Source organism: Poromitra crassiceps (assembly GCF_964638095.1).
Source record: "Poromitra crassiceps genome assembly, chromosome: 3".
Lineage (NCBI taxonomy): Eukaryota > Metazoa > Chordata > Actinopteri > Beryciformes > Melamphaidae > Poromitra > Poromitra crassiceps.
This window is the reverse complement of record NC_139625.1, coordinates 10,276,510-10,302,723: the sequence shown is the minus strand read 5'-3', so window position 1 is coordinate 10,302,723 and position 26,214 is coordinate 10,276,510. Positions and strand designations below refer to the sequence as shown.

General features: G+C 42.5%; 2 protein-coding genes across 2 annotated transcripts; one reads left to right on the top strand and one right to left on the bottom strand.

The window, feature by feature from the left end:
• Positions 1 to 90: 90 nt before the first annotated feature.
• atg13 (ATG13 autophagy related 13 homolog) lies at positions 91 to 15,708 on the bottom strand. The gene is made up of 17 exons (XM_083633437.1): positions 15,566 to 15,708; positions 14,860 to 14,940; positions 14,559 to 14,639; positions 12,941 to 13,060; positions 11,242 to 11,288; positions 10,923 to 11,063; positions 10,514 to 10,554; positions 9,620 to 9,716; positions 8,760 to 8,867; positions 7,608 to 7,698; positions 4,246 to 4,329; positions 3,649 to 3,758; positions 3,382 to 3,526; positions 2,509 to 2,586; positions 2,259 to 2,366; positions 1,662 to 1,790; positions 91 to 560 (listed from the first exon to the last, which is right to left on the bottom strand). The coding sequence occupies exons 2-17, from the start codon at positions 14,926 to 14,928 to the stop codon at positions 483 to 485; spliced, it is 1,527 nt and encodes a 508-aa protein (XP_083489563.1). The 5' UTR covers positions 14,929 to 14,940; positions 15,566 to 15,708; the 3' UTR covers positions 91 to 482.
• A 246-nt stretch (positions 15,709 to 15,954) lies between these two features.
• harbi1 (harbinger transposase derived 1) lies at positions 15,955 to 25,632 on the top strand. The gene is made up of 7 exons (XM_083633438.1): positions 15,955 to 16,006; positions 16,916 to 17,081; positions 18,314 to 18,516; positions 21,133 to 21,220; positions 21,916 to 22,123; positions 22,931 to 23,106; positions 25,078 to 25,632. Exons 2-7 carry the CDS (start codon positions 16,917 to 16,919, stop codon positions 25,276 to 25,278), a joined length of 1,041 nt encoding a protein of 346 aa, XP_083489564.1. The 5' UTR covers positions 15,955 to 16,006; position 16,916; the 3' UTR covers positions 25,279 to 25,632.
• The last annotated feature ends 582 nt before the right edge of the window (positions 25,633 to 26,214 follow it).

The following is a 26,214-nucleotide window of genomic DNA, read 5'->3' as shown; positions in this document are numbered from 1 at the left end:
CATCGCCGGTTTGCTCGAGCTGGAATTTTTCAACTTTGGTGAATAATTTGCACGAGTGAAGCCCCCCCCCCCCCCCCCCCCCGCCTCGGTGTGAATGCACGGCCAGGCTGTGATGAGGAGTGGGTAGTTAGCTTGAGCGGGGATGGAGGCATGGATATAATACAGTGAGCTACAGTGAAGAAACATCATGAAAGTGCTGGTTGGCGTCTGTCTATCAGTGTGACCAGAGCAGAGAGTTCAGTATTTACAAGGAAGAGAGGCTGCTGGAGACAAGCTGATCAGGAAGGCAGGCGTGCACACACGTGCACACACACACACGGCAGGGGTTCACAGTAAAACATGGTGATTTAGTCTAAGTGAGTGATTATGAACGGACAGTACAGTCTCCAGTCCTCCTGTCTCGTTTGCCATCGTCCATTTTTTGTATCCTCATTTCTAGTCCTTTTCCTTCCAGTCTCGCTTCTTCACGCAGGCCTCGTCCTCTACTGGAGCATGTCCACGAAAGCGTCAAACTCATCGATGTTTTTCTCATAGACGGCCAGTTTCTCTGGGAGAGAGTCCTGCAGAAAGAAAATATCAAGGTCAAGGTTCGACATTAACCATGTAGCCACAAGCCACAAAAAGTTACTCTTTGGCTACCAAATATCCCACGGTGGTGGCCCCCCTGTAGCTACCACACTGTAGCCCCATGTAGCTACCACACTGTAGCCCCCTGTAGCTACCACACTGCGAGCCTTCACAACATTTAACGTTAGAGTTACACAAACATCCTGATTCTTTTGCACCTTTTAGTTAAATGCTACAAAAACGGCTAACAGCGCATTGTAAAGTTACTGTTACAGCACAACAGTACCGGTGGTAATTAGCGACTTTTCAGACCTCCAGACTTTTTAGACTGTGAACTGAGAGAGAATGTACCATTATGTTTATAAATGATTTAATTTAATTATTAAATTAATAATTTAATTTAAATATATATTTTAAATTAGACTTATTTTTTTTATATATAAAATATTTTATATAAAATATATTTGATATGTTTTCCTTCTCTTAATGAGCTTTCAAGTGTCCGTTAAGGAACGCTGTGTTAAGTTGCATTCAATTGCCTTTTCTGGATTTTTTTTACAGTTTACATTTGGGCTGCAAAAAAAGTACTTCAAGCATGTGGAGTCAGTGCTTAAAAATATTAGCGTCTATCTCTGCGACTGTAATTAACATCATTCACAAAATTACTAATTATTATTACTAATTAATTAGGCTCTGGATCGTACAGAATGTCGGGAAACATTGGATGGATAAATCCAGGAGGAGGCAGTAATGCAACATAAGGGATGCCAACTGCCATAACATACCACCGAAGAAGAACATTCATTCACATGTGTGCTGATGAAAGTTGAATACCACCTATGGTGTAGAAAATAAAGAATTGCTCCACACTTTGCAGTTGTCTCAACAGTTCCACCAGGTGCCGATGAACCATGTTTTAGGCCTACATATTTTATTTAACCTTTATGTAAAACAATTGAGAAATAAAACCTCTTTTAAATGTACATATAAGATGTTAGGCTCAGAGGAGAGTGGATCTTAAAGGGCGTGACCACCGCGAGTTCAAGTCCCTGTAGTGAACGTAGTTGAGAACAGAGCCACGAATGAATTGTTACCAGGTCGTCGGCCATAGACTGGGAGCTGATGTGTAGAGAGAGGCTGGCCAGCTGAGGGGGGTTCTGGAACTCTCTGTAGAATGTCCCCAAGTCCATCGGTAACAAGCCATCTTTAGAGAAGGCTGGGCGCTACAGAGAGAGACAGAGAACAAGAAACTGTATGAAAACGAGTTACAAGTTAAGTGGAAGACAGTAGAGCAGGTAGGCCTCTTTATGACAACTTCTCTAACTATAAAGTGAGGAATCTGCCTGTCTGTGTGTCTGTCTATGTCCTTTGCGTATCTCGACAACTGTTCGTCCGAACGACTTGGGACGAACGGCCCCGAAGCGGAGGGCGCTCATGTTAATGGATCAGGTCATTTTGATGTCATCATAACAGAGAAGACTTGGACAGTGGTGACCAGGAGAAGTACAGCTCATTTTGATGTCATCATAACAGAGAAGACTTGGACAGTGGTGACCAGGAGAAGTACAGCTCATTTTGATGTCATCATAACACAGAAGACTTGGACAGTGGTGACCAGGAGAAGTACAGGTCATTTTGATGTCATCATAACAGAGAGGACTTGGACAGTGGTGACCAGGAGAAGTACGTACAAAGTCCACCATGACAAAGTCGTCGTGCTGCGCCGACTCCTCTGAGCCCTGGGAGTGGAGACTGGCCTGCAGGGGGGAGGGGCAGCGAGGGGAGTCTGGAGGCTGGACCTGAAAACACACACACACACACACACACACACACACACACACACACAGAGTTTCCCATCCAGAGTATGATGTGTCAATCAAACATGGCTGGTGTATAGATGAAACAAAACCATTTCAGAGTATATCTGTTTTAAAGTATCACCATGGGGTCGTTCTCCTCTGAGTCCAAGCCTCTCGGAGCGAATGCTGCAAACGGCAGGTCCAGACTGGCTGTTGTTACCTAAACACGTGCGCACATGCACACACACACACACACACACACGCACACACACGCACACACACGCACACACACACACACACACACACACACACACACACACACACACACACACACACACGTAGACACACGTACACACACGTACACACACAATAACCAGCTGGCTGTCCATTATTGTACATTAGACAATACAATATAGTTCAACTAGCGCTGGGCGATATGGACTGAAAAGCATATCTCTATATTTGTAGGCTGAATGGTGATACATGATATATATCTCTGTATTTTCTATGAGGTGGACTAAATGCTCAGTTGTAAGTCAAAGCCACATGTGAGATGTCACAAGCTCTTTTATTAAAACAAGTTAGGGCTGGGTGATATGGACAAAATCAAATATCACAATATTTTTGAAACAAATAACTCAATATCGATGTTGCAACAATATTGCAGGGAGGACTATTGGTGCTTTCACAGAATAATTACATGATGAGATGAGATTTTTTATATTAATAATCATCAGTAATGTGGATCTAATGACTAAGTGGGTAAAGACAAATGATAGAACAGCTGGAACAGTCTGGTAAGTTCAGAAAACGACATCACTTTACTGCCTTTAAAACCAGGAAAAGACAACATTTATGCCATAATCACCATATTACCTCCAACATCTAAGACTATATCTAGTCTCATATCACGATATTGATATAATATTGATATATTACCCAGCCCTAAATTCAACAATACAATACCAAAAAAGATATATAAATACATAAAAGCAAAATGGCATTTAACACGAACCTGTGTGCTGGGTTTATTGACAAAGGCTCCAACTTTCCTTGTGAATGCAGCGAGCGCCTCCACTGGGTCAGAAGGAGACACACTCCTCCTCCTCCTCTCATCCCTCCTTCGCTCTGCCCTCTGTGACGGACCCTCATCATCACCACTAGGGGGCAGGAGACACACATTTTATGCTATCGGCTAAAAAAAAAGAATCTAAGAATGAAAACTCTGAATTTTGTAGGGAATCCACTTGTTGAGTTGAACTGGATGTAAGGAAAGGGTTACCTGCTGCCAGGTGTGTTGGGGGCGTGGTCTGCTGTCAGCTGGGCGTCGGCTCCATGGGGAGGATGGACAGGAGCCAACGCAACACCGCCCTCCTTTCCAGCATGCAACACCTGAACAGGTAGAACAGAACGGGCAGAGTTACAGAGGATCAACCAGAAGCATGGAAGTACTGTCCTCCAAGCCAATACACATCATCAAGGTTTTTTAACTATCTCCAACTGTGTCATGAAATGCATAAACACATCCCTAGTAGGGATACTGTGCTAAACCTACTAATTAGAATCGACCATGTGCACCTAGAAATCGCTTTGTGTCAAAAAGGCAACGCTTGCTTATTTGCGGGCCTTCCTAACGGCGATATTGCGGACCTGTGTGTAAACATGACTAATGACAGCATGTTTCACTCCTGTGAGTTGAGTGGAGGAACCTATCTATCTTAAGCATTGAAGGCTCTTTGCTGCTTGAGTTATATCTGTGTTTATTGCAGAAAACCTGACTGCCTGACTGGCCCACACACACACACGCGCACACACACACTTCTGTGATCACATTTTCTGTAAGATAAGTCAAGCAGCAGAGTGCATGAGTGCATGTTACCTGCTGTGGGTTGGCAGCAGGGTGACAGAGCTCAGACGCTCCTGCAAGAGCTGGAGGATGGTATGACAACCTGGAAGCATACAACTACAGAGAGAGGGAGAGGGGGAGAGACAGAGAGAGGGGAGAGACAGACAGAGAGAGAGGGGGGGGGGGGGAGAGGGAGAGAGACAGACAGACAGAGAGAGGGGAGAGAGAGACAGACAGAGAGGGGGGGGGGGGAGAGGGAGAGAGACAGACAGACAGAGAGAGGGGAGAGAGAGACAGACAGAGGGAGAGAGACAGAGAGAGAGGGGGAGAGGGAGAGAGACAGAGAGGAGAGAGAGAGACAGACAGAGAGAGAGAGGGGGGGGACAGACAGAGAGAGGGGGAGGGAGAGAGACAGAGAGAGGGGGAGAGAGACAGACAGAGAGGGAGAGGGGGAGAGAGACAGAGAGGGAAAACCTTTAATTAAACATCAACAAAACAGAACTAGGGATGCACAATAATTGGATTATTTTTCCCCGATATCTGATATGCCGATATTTTTCAACTCTTTTTGGCTGATATCGATACAGATATATGCAGATATTTCATTTGAAAGCCTTTATCAGCAGATACCGATGACGTGCCGATATCATTGTGCATCCCTAAAAACATCTCTCAGCAAAACAGAACATCACCAAAATTGCGTTTAAAGAATCGCCCCATAAACACACAAATACCAAGATTAACTTGAATGTTACCAGCCACTCAATAGATTATTATTATTATTTTTTTTTATCTACCAGCAACTTGCATATTTGACCAGCATTTGGCTGGCGGCTGGTGGTAATGTTGGACCCTGCACACAGGTATAATCAACATTTAAATACAAGCAGTCGGACCACCATCATGCAGCATATTGCATTGTGAAGCCCGCAGGCCAGAATAGTGGCATAGCCAGGAGATCCACCTGCTAAGTGTGGAACATTGAAGCATTGCAGCTAATTTATATCAACTCAAGTCTCTCAAGTAGCAGACTGAAATGCAACACTGGTAGTCATGTATTTCTCACAAATGGTAGAGGAATAATAATAATAATAATAATAATAATAATAATGATGATTTGAAGTACAGCTGTGCTTCTTGTGTCTTCCTTCTATCGACCTGCACTGAGGGTTCTAGTTGTGTCATTTGGCTCAGTGGTCTAAGGCAGTGTTTCCCAACCAGGGGTACGTGTACCCCTAGGGGGGGTACTTGAGCAGCTTGCAGGGGGTATTTGGAAAGATTTGGGATTACAATTTATTTACAAAATGATTAAAACATCATTCCAAGTAATTTCATAGGCCCATCTTAGTAAAACTGATGACTTTTTCCAATTGAAAACAGTTAGAATTGTATTAAAGGGGGTAATTCAAACGATTTTCATTTAATAATCAGATGTGTTAGACAGGCCTACTAAAAGTTTAATATCACTTTAATAAAACAAATTTCAGAAAATCATCGACACACATGAGCGAGGGGGTACTTTGGCATGGCAGAACAGCTCAACGGGTACATAAGACCAAAAATGTTCTGGTCTAAGGTGCTGCATACCATGGAACCAGTGTCGCCAACTCTTTTCCAAGCTAAGTAGCTATTGGCGGCTCAGAAAGTCACTAGATGATGTCATACGCTAATTTGCATAATGTGCAAGTGTGCAACGTTGTGTAGCTGTTGTGATATCCGGGCCAGATTTGGAATATGCCGTTTTACCTGACAAGCAAACCCTATGAGCTGTGTGTGGATCTGTGTGAAGCACTGACAGACAGAGAGAGAGAGAGAGAGAGAGAGAGAGAGAGAGAGAGAGAGAAACCCCGGCAGCAGCCACACCAATTTATTGCCAAATGCACTGGATTCAACACATTAACATTGCTTCACATGGTCAGAAAAAGTCAGCAGATTTGGGCAAAATGGGCATGATTTTTCCTAATGCTTTTGGATCCAAAAGATTTTTTTTTTTTTTTTTCAGACAGAATTCCATGACAGCCAGGTTTTCGAGTAAGCATGTTGGGTGACGGGGTGGAGCACATTTCTTTTTCAGCTCATAAAAATGGTAAATGGCCTGCATTTATATAGTGCTTTTATCCAAAGCGCTTTACAGTGAGTAGGTACATTCACATTCACACACACACACACATTCACACACCGAAGGCGCATAGCCATCAGGAGCAATTCAAGTGTCTTGCCCAAGGACACTTCGACATGCAGACTAAAAGAGGCGGGGATCAAACCATCGGCCTCTTTTATCCAAAGCAATTAGTGGACGACCCGCTCTACCTCCTGAGCCACAGTCGCCCGGCTCATATAAATATGCCCGGATCTTTGACAGTGGGAAAACACTATAGTGTAGTCAGTCATCCATAAACCTTGAACAGTGAACTTTTGTGATGCCATTTCAATTAGAACGTTTGTTTGAAGATACAAACACACACCATCCACTGAAGTCCGCAACCTGGGCGTCATCCACGACTCCACTCTCTCCTTCCACTCCCACATCAAAACCATCACCAAATCTGCCTTCTACCACCTCAGAAACATCTCCCGACTCCGGCCGTCACTCTCTGACTCCGTTGCTGAAACCCTCATACACGCCTTCATCACCTCCCGCCTGGACTACTGTAACGGAGTCCTGTTCGGGGTTCCCAACAAAACCCTGGACAGGCTCCAATATGTACAAAACTCAGCTGCCAGGGTTTCTGACCCGCACCAAACCCTGGCAGCACATCACTCCCACCCTCATCCACCTCCACTGGCTCCCGGTCAAGTCCCGCATCTTGTACAAAATCCTGCTCCTCACCTTTAAATCCCTCCATGCACTTGCCCCCCAGTACCTGTCTGACCTCCTGCAACCCTGCTTCCCCAGGCTATGAATTATGGGTAATACAGGTTGCAGACTTGAATCTGAATTCTCTCATATGATCTATTTTGTAGTGTAAAATATGGAAAAATTGTTGTACACTTGTGCGCCGATTGTGTAGCCACATCATTTTTGTAAGACACACACACACACACACACACACAGGAACAGTGTAGACTCACAGTGTGAGTGACAAGTCGAGGGGCCAATGGTAGCTGCAGACTGTCCAGGGGGAGGGGCTTAGACGCCTTAGAGGGGGAAGGACTCAGCGTACATACACACTTAGATAATGCAGAGATAGACACAAGAGAGAAACACGATACAGAGACCATTAGAGAAGGAATCCAGAACAGACAGGAGAGAAAAAAGGAGGAATTGAAATGGAAAAACAGGAGTGGAAATGGAGAGAAGAGGCCGCGACATAAAGGAGGGGAAGAAAGCAACAGTGGGAGTAAATGTGTCTCGGTGCCTGGTGTTATCTGAGAGGGAGGGGAGGTGGTGTTACCTGAGAGGGAGGGGAGGTGGAGAAGGAGGTGGTGCAGACCTCCTGGGAATCCTCCACTCCTGCAAATGCTCCGTCCTCCTCACCTGGAGGTCTGGACACACACAACGGCACAATTCAACTTACTGATATGGCAGCCATCTTTTATGTGTACGTCATACTCAGAGTGGACAACCATAGCTGGAAGACCGCCATGCAGATGGCAATGGTAATATATCTAGATAATACCACATTGTAGGAAATTAGTCAGGGGCAAGGGAAGAAATACCCCAAGAAATCTCAGAATGCCCCTAAAAACCGTGATCGAGGGGCAAACACTGCCCCCCAAGCTTTGGATCATTTTATTTTCACTCAATCAATTTATTTAATTGCCATTTCCATCTCTAACACACACCTCCTGCAAGCTGTTTGCGAGAAGAAGCTGTTGTTCACAATATATGCTTTAGCAACTTTATGCACTAATAATTAAAAGAAAATAAGTGACCCCACAATTTTGCAAACACACCCTTTGGGCAAAAGTTGCCCGCAGAATATTTCCAACACTGATATACTGTACATACACACACACCAAAATTGACCGTTAATATCGTGGAAAGATTAGCAGATCTGGATGCCAAATTACCAAAGGAGAGTCTCAGCATGTTTCAGAAAGCCAAATTTAAGACTTTAAGATATATATTTTTTAGTTCTACATGAATCTGAATTATATACCAATTTGAATACCCTAATAAAGAAACAAAGCTGACAAAACCAGCTGATTTCCAAGCGAACATAAACTAATTGAGTTTCTGTAACAAATCAACCACATGTGGCTTCATCATGGAGGTGCATTGGAGAATTGGCTGTGCACAAATAATCTATAACAACAACCAGGTGAGAAAAAGAGAGATATCTGAAAAACATTGTTATGGTGCTGTAGATCCATTCAGTCATGATAGAGATGAATAAGCCAATCGTGTCATAAGGTGGATTTGTTTCCAAATGTATGTTTTGTCTTCAGCTCTAGTCTCTACTCCAACACATTCTCATGTTGTAGCCTGAGAAGAATCTATTTAGACACGCAATTACAATTTCCCTTTTGGCAATTAGGTGTTCAGCACATTGCTGCAGGAGTTGATGTTCGGGGTGAATGGGTCCATGCATCTCCATAGCTACCTGTAGTTGCAGGGCTGTCCCATGTTGGCAGGAAGCTGGCTACCGTAGGGAGGATCCACAAAGTGATCAACAATTATCCCCATGATGGGAGCTGTACGCTCAAACTGCCTGCAGGGGAGGAGAGGACATTTCAACTGCTGACTAGATACAAGTGAATCATTACAATTCTGGATACATTTCTAATTATAATTGTATATATAGCTATCCACCTTATTTTTGAATGCCCCACTGTACAAATAATTGTGGGTACAAGTTCCGGTTTAACGTGACTTATTGTTGCAGCTTGCCATTTCCTTTGTTATACTCTGGCTGCAGACCCAGGTCGATGCTGCAGACCCGAATTATAAACCGGAAACTACGTACGTTATAAAAGTTATAAATATAGTCACGTTATAAACAAATAACCGACGCTGGGGGTCCGTATGGAAACAGTGTTACTCGAAATGGTTAAAAGTTAAATCAATTTGGTCATTTAGTGGCGTTTTACTGCCATGTAACATAGCTAGCTAGCCGCTAACATTAGCCACAGTAGGCTGCGCACTGCGCTCTTAAAGGGATATTTATCGACGAGATTTTTGCCAAGCTGGACCTGATTAGTGATTTGCTCCGTTCGCCCAGACGGGTGTCAAGCTGTCAGCAACAAGGCTGGGACAATCACACCGGAAGAAAAACCCAGAGGCATCATGGCCGCTAGAAATAAGGTGGATAGGAATAGGAAATTGGATGATTATTTCCCTACAACTAAGAAAATAACATTTTATAACATTTTCCCCTGTAACTACTGAGCCAAGTCTTTCTTTTCTTCCTGTGTAAATGCTGGTTTTGTGTTTGGTTCACATTCTGCGTGTTACTGTAGTTACCTATTAGACATGAACGCCAGGTTGGTGCGATAGGCACAGGACAGAGTGACCGTGCCGACAGGAGTGCCAACTACCCCCACACGCACCGTCTGAAAACCTTCAACGACAACAAACCTCAATTAATAAGCACATCAGCACCATCACTCGCATAGCAACAAGGTCCTTGTTGAACTGTCATGACTGAAATAGCTGTTGCAGTCATCGTTATGCCTCTGCTGCACTGAAGATTGATTTTTCAAATGACTTGTGGAAACATTTGGCTAGCTAGTAGAAGATGCAAGTTCTCTGGTTTCCTGATTAGACAAATTCTGTTATTTATTTGACATTCGATTGTTTGATTTGGGCTTTGCATTATGGTCTATTGGACTAAGTGGGCTTCATCCTTTGTTGAGGCTGTAGCATTAGTACAGTGACTTGATTGTATTTGTTACCGTTATATAATTTAGTAGTAGTATTTGAAACCATGAAGCTGGTCACCTACAGTAGGAAGCATGGAAGATCGAGATGAAGATCCGTCATAGTTTAACTTCAGAGCACGTTGTACCCGTTTCACACCAAGGGTCCAACCAGGGTTATTCCCAGGTTGATTCTGGGTATGAAAGGGTTCACCCAGGGTTGCCCTGACCCCGTTTGGCGACCCACCTCGAGGGGTGGGTCGGACCAGGGTCGGACAAGGGTTGATTTAAGTGCGAATGCCACCCGGGTGGCTATTTGTTATGCTAATAGCCTATGCTAATTGTTCCCGGGTTGTGACCCAGGTCCCATCTGAGAGCAGGGATTAACCCTGACTTGACTGACTTGTGTGTGAACTGACAAAGGGTTGACCATGGGTCACGTAGCACAGGTCGTTGGTATGGTATGGTTGGTAAGTCAGGAAGCTACAGTTACAGTTACCTTCTCCCAGGCCACTTAGCTGGACTTCTCCAAAGTAGATCCTACACGGGAGAGGAAAAACAGGAATAGATAGAAATAGATAATGCGACAACACTGTCATTGTCAGTATCGCTTATATTTCACTGACAATATTAGCTCAAAAGATGAATTGAACACAAGCAATTAAAAATTTTGTTTTTAGAGTTTAGATAATATAGCTGAAGCCACTTTCACAACCTGCAGACACTTGAATGAATGAGATCGGTTTCCAAAAAGACACGCATCTCTGACGCAACTAGCAGGAATTTATTTTTTAAACCGCAGTGCCAATAACTGGGCAGCAAAAATAGTTTACCGATCAGGCCCTAAATATTAGTCAGTAAGTCCGTTAGCGCAGCAGTATGCTGAGACAAAAGCATGGTTCACTTACCTGTAGAGTATGACATAGTCATGTCCCTGTTTTCTGGACAGTTTATATGCAGGGGTTACTCTGGTGATTGCCAGCAGTGACTTGAGGAGGAGAGACAGACGATTGTAGACTGTATATGACACCTTGATGTCCTTGTCACACCTGCAGGGATAAACATATACCATAGTCAACACATTCACATTCTGCAGTGGCTTGGTAGTAATTATACCTGGATAGCATTTCAGTATGTTCTTACACTTTAACTTCAAAGTGTCAAAAGTATTCATTTTAACACAAGGTCTATTAAAAACAAAACAAAAAACAAACAAAAAACACTCACTTCTCATTCATCTCCAAGCACCAAGTTTCCAATTCCATGGAGTCGCCCTGAGAGAGAGAGAGAGAGAGAGACACAGACTATCTTATACCTTTTTTACATCAAAAGTCCCACTAGTACACGTGTTTTTGTTACCCAGGAAAGCAGCAGGGGGTAGCAGCAGCAGCATCAGCAGCAGCAGCAGCAGCATCGCCTTTTAAACTTTTATTTCGCACTCTCAACCCGCGTTTGTCCACCGCTGCGAGCTGTCTCTTCTCCCTCCCTTTTCCCTTTTTCTCTCACGGTGCTGTGTCAGGCCACCCAAAACAAAATGGAAACTTCCGGGTAAAAATTTCAAACTAATCTCATTTAAACAAGTAAATAGCCTGACTGATGCACGTTGTGAGGAGAAAAAGGTGTTTCAACAAACGAAGCAGCAAATCAAAATACTCATTGTAAAGATTACATAAAATGGCTGTAAAGCATGACTCAAAATGTTTAACATTACAACGAGGGTTTTATTTTCGAAAGAGCTAAAGCGGACGACCTACTTACATTCTGGCTGACTTGACGCTGTCTGCGCCTGGGCTGTGGGGTGCACTCGTGTGCATGAGAAATGCTTTTTTCTCTCTGCATATTCCATCAATGTAAGATAATTAACCGTTAAGAAAGTCCAATTTCAGGCTGTGGCAATCACTGAATCTCACTGACTCACGCTGGAAAAGGGGCGGCAACTCAGGAGGACGAGAAGCAGGGTCGGAAAATCATGGGTTGGACCAGCGCCAAGATCGCCAGCCAGAACAGAGCCGCGGCGTAAAGACCCACCTCACTTGCAGAGTTGCTCTCTATCGGCTAAACGGCCCGGCTTGGAAAATTTTAGACCGAAGAAAATGCCACTAGTTTGTGGATATTAGTGGGATTTTCGGCCAGTCTAAAAGGGGTTTTAGCGAGTGACTGAAGGTGCATTACAGACAAAGAAAGGTTTAGCTAGGTTAAGCCCCAAACGCACACAAAGCATCAATTGACGCGCCTCATTTGACGCGTGTCAATTGATGCTCCTATAGCGCACTGCAAGCATCAGATACCAAATACCAACAGCACAGCCACAGAACCAGCAGTATTTTGGGAAAAGGTCGCTATTTATATGTGGAGGCAAATTTGAATGGCTGATGACTAAAAAAAGTTGGTATCGCGTAGTTTTGAGCCCCTCAGTCAGAGGCTGTTGGAATCGTCCTACCTGTCTGCTGTGCAGAGGGGAGAAAAAAAAGACAGTGCTGCGGGAGAAAATAAAGCAATCCACTCTGTCCAAACTTTCACCACTAATCTCATGACATCCAGGGATAGGCTATATTTTGCTAGCCGATGTGTTTAGAAGAACATTCCTTGTTCAGACAGTCTTTCTATACTGTAGCGTTACATTTTACATGCTATATTTTAAACTGCCATGAGATTTGCTTATGGAGCATAGAGAGCATGAGACAGGAGGCGGGGAGAAAGTGTTTGCACAGAGAGAGACACACACACACATGCAGAGACAGAGAGAGAGCGCTTTGGTCGCTTGCTGGGTCCTCATTTGATGCTCCAAAATCGAAAAACAGGTTTGGAGTACGGGCGTCGAGGCAGTTTGACGCGTGTGCGTTCGGCCATTTAAAACAACGGGTGGATGGGTGGCGCTCCCAGTGCGTTTGGGGCTTTAGCCTGTGGAGTGTTGATGAAGGCTTACCTCTGACGTCTTGAGGGAGATCTCCACACACATGGAGCGTCCGATGCCTGGAAGCTGGCCAGCCAGAGCCTTCTTGGCTTCATGAGTCACTTCTGGGATGTCTTTGATGGCCAAATTAAACTGGTGAAAATAAAGTGAATTACAATTCGATTTTTTATATCCAACATCATGTTAAAAAAAAAAAAAAAATAATAATAATAATAATAATAATAATAATAATAATAATAAATCAAAGCAAGAAAAGAATTATAGGCAAGAAAGTGCCAAACAAGAAGAATGAAACATGGGGAAATTATGCACGTCACCATAATGTTTGTTTGTTTGTTTGTTTGTTTTTTGCAAATTGGGCCAAGGAAGTGTGGTGGTGTAAGGACCACAAATCCTAGAGTCCTGAGCGTTGGAAAACGTGATGTTCTCTGATGGTCTGTATCCCAATATTAGCTCCATTTTATTCTGCTGTAGTAATCATAAATGAGATGCTTGAATGTCACAATTTCACAAGCTCTCCATCAAATTATTATTTTCATTTTCTAATTAAATTTTTGGCTTGTTGTTTATATTCTAGCGAACCAATGCCACCAATGCCACATTTGTGCCATAGAAAAAAGGCATAACTCTGCCCAGTCAGAAGTTTGACATTTTTGGACAAATATTGTGCTTGGACCACTCAATCGCCACTTGCACCTATATTATTTATTTATTTATTTAAACGTGGGATGACCACGCCCAGAACTCATTTGCTTGGTCGTCGTAAGTGCTTCTTCCTGAAAATGTGCAGCAAGCAAAAAAAGATGTGATTAAGATTAGCTAGACCATACCCTAACCCTAACCAAAGTACCTGCCTAACCCTAATGTTTTAAAATAAGAAAAATGCTTGTTAAAAATTTGTGTGGTTTGACCGGGAATCGAAACCCCAGTCGTCGGATTGGAAGGCAAGCACCTTACGCATTATGCTACGAGCCGATCTGAAATTCCCTTCCCCCTCACCCTAATCTTAACCAAAAAAAATTCTTGCTACAAGTTTTCAGGAAGAAGCAGTTGCGGCGACCGATCAAATGAGTTCGGGGCGTGGTCATCCTGCATTTTACCTAGGAATAAAAATCTCACGTTCCTGACACCTCTTTCACTCTTGCTATAGTTTTAAACCAGGTTACCATGGCCATTAAAGAAGCTAAAAATGCTCTCCTCCCATAATCCAATCTCCATAGATGTTAAATATTAAATATTGGCTGATGGGAATTTGCTGTATATTGTTTAACATGACCAGCGCTTGCGTGGAAGCGGATCTTATACCGGTGGCCGAGGTAGATAAGATACGGAGTCGCGGGAGTCCGGCCTAGCCGGCTAATTGTTGTTTAACATGCAGGCCAACCGGCTAGGTGCAGGTTATAATCCGGATTTCACTGCATGTTAAGAAGTGGCTTATGTCAATTCAATTGTTTATGAAGCTTTCATCAGTGGTGTCTGAGTTGTCACATGTGACAGATGGACGGGCAAACGGAACGGACGGAGATGATCCAGTGTACAGATTTCTCCAAGAGAAAGGAAAGAAGGAGGTGAAGGTGAAGGAAAGAAGGAAGTAAAAACAGAAGGGAGAGGAAAGGATGAACGCTCTTACCCAGTCAGAGCCAGTAGGTGATGAGGACGAGCGAGTACAGATCTTCTCGCCAAGACGAGCCTGGACAATCACCTGGACAGTCTACAAACACACAGAGAGGACAGAAGAAACCAACCTGTCAGGGCACAACATTCAGTAAACTGTGTACAGGTCCTGCATTCAAACTAAGGACACATGGACAACAGTTTGAGGCAATGGAGAGGGTGATATTGCCTCCACAATGGATGGGGCACTATAACAAATAGAACCAATTAATTAATGGCAACAAGAGAATCATGAGCATAATGTTCTCCCTTCTTACCTTCAAGGCAAAGAACTTAATGAACTTGTCCAAGTCTTTTTTATCCTGGGGGCTCAGGTCGCTGTCCATGTTGTCACAACCCTGTGACACATAAAACATGACAAGTTATTCAACAACTAATTAGTCTCATGTGGAACATGTTGATTTATCCGTTTCAGGCTATCTCCTCGTCTAAATTTTAGTTGCTTTGCCAAGAGTAAATAAAATATAATTAAATATCCCTGTGGTCAAACTAAAACCGTAGTCAGAAGGCTTAACTCTATCTAGTGTTTGCTAGCTAGCTAATTAGTAAAAATCACTAACTGGACGCAATGTAAATACATTGAAAGTGCTGCCTTCAACGGAACTATGAAAAATACCGCTTGTCATAATTGCTGGAACATTAATTAATTAATTGCTAATGACGTGGTTGCCCGTGTAGTGTGTTGTGTTGTTAGCGTTCAGCTAGCTGCAGTGGCCTCCGTTGAGTTGAGTTGAAATGCTGAGCAAGAAAATGTGGACACTGACAACCACCTAATGCTAATGTGCTACACCGTGCTAGCAAACACATAACAGACACAAGCTACATCTTTGTCATTCATCTGTCCAAACGTTAACGTTAAAATGCAAGCAGTGACTCACTAGCTAACGTGAACTAGCCCTAGGCTAACATTAGCTAGCTACCACGCACTTTACTCACACTTCATCACAAAACGGCGAAACTTACATTAGTTTGTTTCTAGTCAGTGAAGTGTTGATAATATACAAAACAATCTAATGTTGAGATCAAATCCAACGTTTTGTTCCAAAACTTATCTATGGTCACATTATGTGTAGCGTTAATGCGACGACAGCAGTGCTCATTCTCTGTTTGTTTTCTTCAGCTCGTGTTTGGATAACGGAACTTTCGCGAAGGCACTTTCGCTGTTTTTTTTTTACTCGGCAAAATGTATGGTTGAGAAAGAAAACGAACACATCATACTTTAGGGGAAAATGATGAGGAAGTTGCATTTGTTTTCAAGTGAAATACTAGTGTTATTATGCTAGCTTAGAAGAGAGGAAAAAAAGGGTAAGCGACATTTAATAACGAAACTGCGAGCTCCAACCGCAGGTTAGCTGCTCCTGTGGCTTGTTTGTGTTGTAGCATCGCTGCGTTAGTTCTTTAAAGGTAAAGCTATGGGTTTTATATAGTTTATGGATTGCATCGAAATATAAACATGTGGTTAAAGATTAATTTGAGATATCCATCTGTCTGTGCTAGGTGAATTAACGCCTTTTAATTGTATAGCTTTTACATAGTACATAGTACATGCTAGTTAGTTAGCTTGCTAGGTAGCTACTGCTACCATGGCATCGACATAAAAACAATAATAACTTTGACCTGACCCAGGATGACCCAGGATCGATGACATAATAATAGTTGCTTACTGATTGCATTCACTAAAGACAGAGTTTTTGCAAGAGTTTTGGTAGTTCTTTATCAACTTTACTGTGTAGGTTGTAATGTAGTAATAATGTGGGTCAACCTCTCACTAATTGCAACACATGCAAACTCAATGGTTTTGTGTCCTCAATGTGCTCTCAATGAGAGAGAAAATATCTTAAGGAATCCTATCAGGGGAAAGTTCTGAAAATCACCTAAATATGATCCTACCAAAACAGACAGGTGAATAGGGTAAAGTTGACCCTATACAATTGTTTACCCGGCGAACAATTTGAATTAATAGACTTATCACCATGACACTTCCCTAGTTGATTGCTTACTTTAACACAATTCTTTTTTGTATTACAAGTTCTCTGAAATTGTATGTTTAATTGTGCAAATGAGGCATAAATAGAGGCTAATTTGCATACATTTCCACAACAGAAGTCTGAACATTGATTGGATAAAGGCAGGTTCAAAATTCTTGTTTCATTTTGTTGACATGTTGTGGAGTGATAAAAAGAGATATCCAAATTCCCTCTGTAAAAACCTTACAGGACTTGAGGCAAAGGAGAAAGGAGTGTGGAATATTTATGATAAGAAAATGTGTCAAAGTATGAAATATAGGTTATCTAATGTTGTCGGTACCCACAGCATGGCGATCCCTATAGCTATCCTGGACTGTGATTTACTGCTGCATGGTCGGGGCCATAAGACACTGGACCGCTTCGACCTGGACTCCGTCTCAGACCACTTCCTTCTCACAACATTTGGCTTCCCCAGGGACTTCATCCTGTATCTGGTGGAGTTACTCAGAGATGTGAGTCTGTTCTGTTCTGCTGCATCCAGCTTATGACTCTCGTCCTTCAGATGAGATGTTAAACCGAGGTCCTCCTGACTCTCTGTGGTCATTAAAGATCCCATCAGGCACTCTTCACAAGAGTAGGGGTGTGTAACCCCGGTGCCCTGGCTAAATTCCCACCAGATTCCCACACAGGCCTTCCTTCAATCATGGCCACCTAATCATCACTCATTACTTAATTGGCACATTCAGTCCTCAACTCTCCACCTTGAGAGCTGATGTGTGGTGAGCGTTCTGGCGCAAACTGGCTGCCGTGCATCACCCAGGTGGGTGCTACACATCGTGGTGGATGAGTTGAGTTCCCTCCCCTGATATCTGAAGCGCTTTGAGTGTCTTGAAAGGTGCTATAAGGCAATCAATTATTATTCTTACCTCTATCATCTGGAGCCCAAGTTTGAGCTACTTTTGACTTTTATACAAATTCTATGGTTCCTTCCCACGGTCATGGAAAACCTGGAAAAGCAATGGAATTGGTAAAACCCTTGAACGTTTTGGAAAAGACATGGAATTTTGTTGCGTCTAATGAAATTAATCATAAATCAAAGTAAACGTAAAGTCCCAATGATTGTCACACACCTGAGTGTGCAAAAAAAATTCTCCGCATTTGACCCATCCCCTGGGGGAGCGGTGAGCGGCAGCAGTGCTGCGCTTCGGAATCATTTGGTGATCTAACCCCCCAATTCCAACCCTTTGATGCTGAGTGCCAAGCAGGGAGGCAATGGGTCCCATTTTTATAGTCTTTGGTATGACTCGGCCGGGGATCGAACTCACAACCTCCCAGTCTCAGGCGGACACTCAAACCACAAGGCCACTGAGCTGGTTCATCGTGAATGATGATCTAAGTAATCTTCCGTGGATAACCTTCCATGTAAAGTAACATAACAGCAAATGTATTTTTTGTAGTTGTTGACATAATAATAGTAGTAATGTAATAATGTGCTATTGGATTTTAGTGCTTGTGTTTTGGATTCATATTTTTATGGAAAATTCATGTTTTTATTAGCTTCCATGTAATGCTCTAAAATTCTGAGTCACCGCCTCACATTACATGGGAATTCTATTATGGATCCTTGGAAAGTCATGGAAAGGTTTTGAAAATGTATCCATGAAAATGTGTGGGAGGGAACCCTGGTGTTCTCTCTTTCCTCACTCGTTCTAATAACATGTACATTGGTGTGTTTGTGTGTCAGGTTCTTTGTAGGCGTACCCAGCGGTCTAGAGCCATTAGCCCTGAGGTGCAGGTGTTGGCTGCTTTGGGCTTCTATACGTCTGGCTCATTCCAGACATCGATGGGAGACGCCATCGGAATCAGCCAGGCATCTATGTCCAGATGCGTGACCAACGTGACCAAAGCCCTGGTGGAGAAAGCTGCCCAGTTCATCACATTCACCAGGTACAGTAGGAAACTGGATTAGGCTACATCCACGCTAACCCGGTTTCATTTTAAACCGCTTAGCTTTTATTAAGGTTATGCCTTTACACAAAGTGATACGATGTTGAGTCTGTATTATTATTATGTCATTTAGCATTATGTCAACAGTAGTGAAATCAACTGTGCAACAGTCTTCGTCAGCTAAGACTTTTTAAGAGGAATAAGTAGCATTGGTTGAAAGTCGTTTTAATTTAAAGTTGTTTTAAAGGAGAAGTTCGTCATTTTTCAACCTGGACCCTTTAATTTTTTTTATTAATAAGTCATGTGAACAGAAATATTTGAAATTGATGCAGTATTGACCAAAATCACTTCAGTTGGCAGCTGCTTTTCCCACATGCCCCTATTGCACTGTTTTGTTTTGTTTTTTTACCACGGACAAGATCAGATCATTCCAAAGGAATAGTTTCCATACTGCTCATCTGGTGTAATCCAAGTCTCCACAAGCCCTGAGATGCCAAGTTGACTTGGAAAGATGTCATTTACACCCTGTTTTTAGCTGAAATCCGCACTGTAGCCAGGTGGTGCAGCATCCCACTTTGTTACCGTTACTTAGTCTGACTGATTCAGACTTTAGACAGAAAACAGTCAGACAGTGGTGTGTATCATTCAGGATTATACACACATTATACACACAGTGGTGTGTATCATTCAGGATTATACACACATTATACACAGTGGTGTGTATCATTCAGGATTATACACACATTATACACACAGTGGTGTGTATCATTCAGGATTATACACACATTATACACACATTATACACAGTGGTGTGTATCATTCAGGATTATACACACATTATACACAGTGGTGTGTATCATTCAGGATTATACACACATTATACACACATTATACACAGTGGTGTGTATCATTCAGGATTATACACACATTATGCACACATTATACACAGTGGTGTGTATCATTCAGGATTATACACACATTATACACAGGGGTGTGTATCATTCAGGATTATACACACATTATACACAGTGGTGTGTATCATTCAGGATTATACACACATTATACACAGTGGTGTGTATCATTCAGGATTATACACACATTATACACACAGTGGTGTGTATCATTCAGGATTATACACACATTATACACAGTGGTGTGTATCATTCAGGATTATACACACATTATACACACATTATACACAGTGGTGTGTATCATTCAGGATTATACACACATTATACACACATTATACACAGTGGTGTGTATCATTCAGGATTATACACACATTATGCACACATTATACACAGTGGTGTGTATCATTCAGGATTATACACACATTATACACAGGGGTGTGTATCATTCAGGATTATACACACATTATACACAGTGGTGTGTATCATTCAGGATTATACACACATTATACACACCGTATACACAGTGGTGTGTATCATTCAGGATTATACACACATTATACACAGTGGTGTGTATCATTCAGGATTATACACACATTATACACAGTGGTGTGTATCATTCAGGATTATACACACATTATACACACATTATACACAGTGGTGTGTATCATTCAGGATTATACACACATTATACACAGTGGTGTGTATCATTCAGGATTATACACACAGTGGTGTGTATCATTCAGGATTATACACACATTATACACACATTATACACAGTGGTGTGTATCATTCAGGATTATACACACATTATACACAGTGGTGTGTATCATTCAGGATTATACACACAGTGGTGTGTATCATTCAGGATTATACACACATTATACACAGTGGTGTGTATCATTCAGGATTATACACACATTATACACAGTGGTGTGTATCATTCAGGATTATACACACATTATACACAGTGGTGTGTATCATTCAGGATTATACACACAGTGGTGTGTATCATTCAGGATTATACACACATTATACACACATTATACACAGTGGTGTGTATCATTCAGGATTATACACACATTATACACAGTGGTGTGTATCATTCAGGATTATACACACAGTGGTGTGTATCATTCAGGATTATACACACATTATACACAGTGGTGTGTATCATTCAGGATTATACACACATTATACACAGTGGTGTGTATCATTCAGGATTATACACACATTATACACACATTATACACAGTGGTGTGTATCATTCAGGATTATACACACATTATACACAGTGGTGTGTATCATTCAGGATTATACACACAGTGGTGTGTATCATTCAGGATTATACACACATTATACACAGTGGTGTGTATCATTCAGGATTATACACACATTATACACAGTGGTGTGTATCATTCAGGATTATACACACATTATACACAGTGGTGTGTATCATTCAGGATTATACACACATTATACACAGTGGTGTGTATCATTCAGGATTATACACACATTATACACAGTGGTGTGTATCATTCAGGATTATACACACAGTGGTGTGTATCATTCAGGATTATACACACAGTGGTGTGTATCATTCAGGATTATACACACCACTGTCTGACTGGTTTCTGCTCAGCAGTGTGCCACTCCTACTGCTACTAATACTACTAATAATAATAACAACAACTATGTCTCTAAACAGAGATCCTACCAGCAAAGAGCAGTCTATCCAGGAGTTTCAGAGGGTGGCAGGTGTCCCAGGAGTCTTGGGGGTTATGGACTGTGTTCAGGTAAATTGCAATTAATATTGCAGTAAATTATATCACATCATTAAATTATATTACACTGTATTTTTATAGTTTTGGGGGGTGTTAGACTATCTTTGGCTAAATGTAATTTTCCTTTCAAAATACAATAAAGCATTCTAAATGATATGTATCAATACATTGAATCTAAACAGTGCTCATCCTACACAGTATACTAGATAAGAAGAACCATTTCTGGAAAGAGTCTCACAGGGTTCCCACTGGTCCTTTGAAATCCTTGACAGTTTGTGAATTGGAGAAAAGAAAGAAAAATCAAGGCCTTGATTTTTTTTTTAATAGACATGGGTCACTGAAAGTGTTGAATTTATAGATTTTGTCCAAGAATAGAAATTGAAGTTCTTTTGATTTTCTTTACTTCAATGTTAGTAAATAGGTTTAACATAGCACAGTTGAACAGTGTTTACACATTCAAGCCTGTCTCTCTCTCTCTCTCTCTTTAATTGTTGTCTGTGAGCTTCTGTAAAGCCGTTTTTTTTCATGTAACAGTTAATTAACCTTGATCCGTGTCTCAAGCTATACCGTGCAGTGTGGATCCTGGAATTGGAGGGAATTGGACCTGGAAGAACGTCCTTTGAAAAGTTCTTGAATTTGATGTTTTAAGAAGGTGTGGGAGGAGCACTCAATACTGTGTAATGTGCTTCTTTCCTCCTCGTATCCAGGTGGCCATTAAGGCTCCAAACAGTGAAGACTCGTCGTATGTGAACAAGAAGGGCTTTCACTCTATTGGCTGTCAGCTGGTGTGCGATGCCAGAGGCCTGCTTCTCAGTGCAGAGACCCACTGGCCTGGTGGACTCAGAGATCTTGAGGTTCTGGAAAGATCTGCCGTGTACAAGCTACTGCAGGAGATGGAGGACGGCTGGCTGCTGGGTGAGAGAGGCCTGGCTTTTGGTCTGGAAAGTCTAGAGAACAGCCATTCTCAAAACTTCCCAATGTGAAATCTGAAAAATCTTCCGGGGCCTGCCCAACCCTTTAATCATAACTCTGATCAACACACCAGACTAAGATGATGTATTTCTCTATATATTTTGTATTTCATAAACAGAACATGTGAACATGGCCATAGCCTACGGCAATGCAGTGCAATAATCCACATAGAAAAATTATAGAAATTGAAGCAAAATACCCAAACACCTGATTGCCAACATTTTCTTCCCCCTTACTCATCAGAAGTATTTGCATGTATAAGATAGATAGATAGATAGATAGATAGATAGATAGATGGATGGATGGATGGATGGATGGATAGATAGATAGATAGATAGATAGATAGATAGATAGATAGATAGATAGATAGATAGATAGATAGATAGATAGATAGATAGATAGATTGATCGATCGATCGATCATCGTTCGATCAGAGGAAGCATGTGCTAGTGACAACTCCCCGCAGATTGGCAGAGGGGGTGGAACAATGACCGGGACAGCAGGGGGAATTGGCCAAGTACAATTGGGGCGAAAATGGAGGGGGGAAATAAATGAAGAATAACACGTAGGCCTAATTTAAATCCCACTTGATTTGATTAGTTCTGATTACCTTTTTAATGCAAATATTTCATCATAAATATTGTATGGTCATTTCACAATTTTAACATTAAAAACGTGCACAAGTACCTGTAGTACTTGTGCAGCCACACTTTGGGAATCACTGCCATAAAGGATGTCTCTGTCTCGTAGGCGACCTCCGCTACCCTCTCAGGAAGTGGTTGATGACGCCGCTCTGTTCCCCTGAGACCCCTGCAGAGTTTCAATATAACCTGGCCCACACGGCGACGCACGAGATCGTAGACCGGACCTTCAGAGCCATCCAGACCAGATTTAGATGTTTAGATGGCTCCAAAGGCTACCTACAGGTATTCTATTCTATTCTATTCTATTCTATGCTACATTTATTTATGCTCATGTTACATTTGCAGTAATTAACAGTAAGTGGCTGCTTGTCATTTCAGACAGAGACAGGTCACATACATTCACTTCATGAATTTCGTGGCCTAATTAGAAATGAGAACCTTGTTTCATCAAGCGCACACTAACGTGCAGCACTGTGCAGAAGTCTTAGGCGCATGTCAAATGCTTTCACAAAGAATGAAATGAAAAGTTTCTAAAAGAAAGTCCAAAAATCTACTATGAAGAGCGGTCTGCTGACACACTACTGCAGAAAACGAACATCTAATGGTACGTGTCTACAGGGGCGTAATTTCACGCAAGGGATAGCCTCGCTTCCTAGTATTGGATGCTTGATAGGCGGGCCTCCATTGGTTCCTTGCTCCTAATTGGACGAACGCTGTTGTTCGTCCAATCAGGGCCGTCTGCTGGCGGATTTCAAGCTGGAAAAACATGGCGGCTCGTTGCAAACTTTCTCTTCTACTGTGAAAATGGTTCACCGAAAATGTGTTTCTGAAAACATTCCATGTCTGAAATAAACCAGTATTTCCCCCACCATTCTACAGGCCTGGCAGGCCCGCCAGGCCAATGGCGCCCCCGCCAGGCCTTTTTTATTTTATTTTTTATTTTTTTTATTTTTTCCTGCTCTCCCCAAAATCTCAATAAACCTTTACGGCATACTATTACTACTGGTGTTGACAGTGTTCACAGTAATAGAAGATGCCAAATCATTCAAAACAATAAGCATTTTGCTTTTAGGAGCATTGCACCAGCGTGCAGCGCTGTTCCAAAACGTTGTTGCCTGGGAAACGCACATCCCATAATACAACTGTTCACATCGCATCCCATAATAGTATGATGATACTTGGGATGCCATTGCGAGCATAGATGCGAACAGGTTAGCTGAAAGTTTAGCGTCGTCAGCGAGGGCCCCCACCGTTGCGGTCGGGGAACGTTTCCAAATCCCTCCAGGCCTGAAACATTTTTCTAGGGGAAACACTGTAAGCCATGCAGTTGCTAAATCTGTCTTTATTTTGGATTTACGAGTGGTCAGTTTAAAAGTTTGCACACGAGTTTCCAGAGGCGGCGAGTCACGCTGCACGCACCCGATTCACATAAATGATACTCAACCTCGACTTTATGCAAATATGGAGCGGCCACTGCACCGCCCCGTCTCTCTGAACGCACCGCCTCGCTCCCAGAATGCATTGCACGGCTGCTTACATAGACAATGAATGGGAAGCTGTTGAATTGGCGGATCCTGTGGACGCGTAGCATACGACCTCTGCGATCATTAGAGCTGGGTATTGGTTCAAATTTCAAGAATCGATTCGATTCCGATTCACAAGGTTGCGAATCGATTAATCCCGATTCGATTAACTTCAATATCGATTTGGTTAGTGATACCAAAACGTGTTTTTTGAGCTGTAACCTGAATTACATGACTGTCCAGTTATGTAACACAGGGGTTCCCAACCTTTTTTGCGCCAAGTAGATACATGGGGGAAAAAAGTTGCAGACATGTTGTCAATTTTAATGGTTTTAGTTACACATATATTTACTCACCAGGTGGTGACAAAGGGTAAATAACAGCCTTTTCATCTGTCAATAAAGACACTTTCACAATTATGCACAGTGATTTGATTTCAGCCTATATAATTTCTAAAAGTAGATATTAATGATCAAACATTTCCATTCATGTAGCCTACAGTATTTATGTTTTTGTTTCAACTACAAACATAAATAAACGTCAACTTGAAACTATGTTTCAACTACCACACACAGCATAATATTTTAGCCTGTTTATTAATAAAAAATTAAAAAAAATCTTTAATATGAATCGATATCAAAGGATTAAAATAAAAATCGATTAAAAATCGGAGAATCGATTTTTTGAACCCAGCCCTAGCGATCATCTCTCCTCTTCTCCCACCGTGCAGTATTCACCGGAGAAGAGCGCGTCCATCCTGCTGGCCTGCTGCGTCCTGCACAACGCCTCCCTGCAGTCTGGATTAGACGCCTGGACTCTGGAGAGGACCGACCCCCTGGAGCAGCCCGAGAGCCTGGAGCAGAGACCGGAGGACAGAGACGCCGAGGCGGAGGACGCACGCAAACAACTCATACTCAAACACTTCACTTGACCTGCCCGCTGGACTCACAAGTCCTCGTGCTGTTATCGGATCTACGCCGGACCGGTTTGTGTCGTTATGGTCAGGGCTGCAGTTACCGTGAGACAAACTTCGCCCAGTCGAATTCAATTCCAGTACCAGGTCCAGCCGGGTTCCGGTCGAGTCCAGAATCCAAATGGGGTCAAACAGGCGATTGGAATCAATTAACAGGTGATTAGAATCAAATGACACACTGAACTGGGTGCATTGTGAAGCGCCGTATTGGTAGGAAATGCATGTGACATCATGGAAATACTATGACTTCTAGACCAAGACCAAAATAGGCAATAAAAAGTCGTTCCAAATGGAAACGTAATGATTAACCCATTGATACCTGATGCAGCATTTGTGTGTGTATCCCTTTAAGACCGCGAACCGTGTTAACACGGTTCACGGTCTTAAAGGGATACACACACAAATGAGGAATATACACGCAATGCTGCATCAGGTATCAATGGGTTAAGGAGGTTCCCAAAGGGGGGAGGGGGAAATCCACCTAAACACTGTTAATAAAGCTATATAGGTGATGAACCTTGTATTTTGTTGTTTGCATGTATTTTTTTTCTTATTGCTGTGGATTAATTGGTCAAATGTAGATGATGCCACGTCACAAGATATTAACAACACAGCAGGGTGTCCGGGTAGCCTAGCGGGAGATTCCCTGCCTACCAACACGAGGGTCGCGGCAGGTTCGCGCCCTCCGGCTTGGTCGGGCGTCCCATACAGGCACGATAGGCTGTGTCTTCGGATGGGAAACCGGATTAAGGGTATGTGTCCTGCTTGCGCTGCACTAGCACCTCCTCTGGTCGGTCAGGGCGGTGCCTGGTCGGGGCAGAAGGTAACTGGTTGGAATAGCGTGATCCTCCCACGTGCTACTGTACGTCCTGCCGGTGAAGCTCCCCGCTGCCG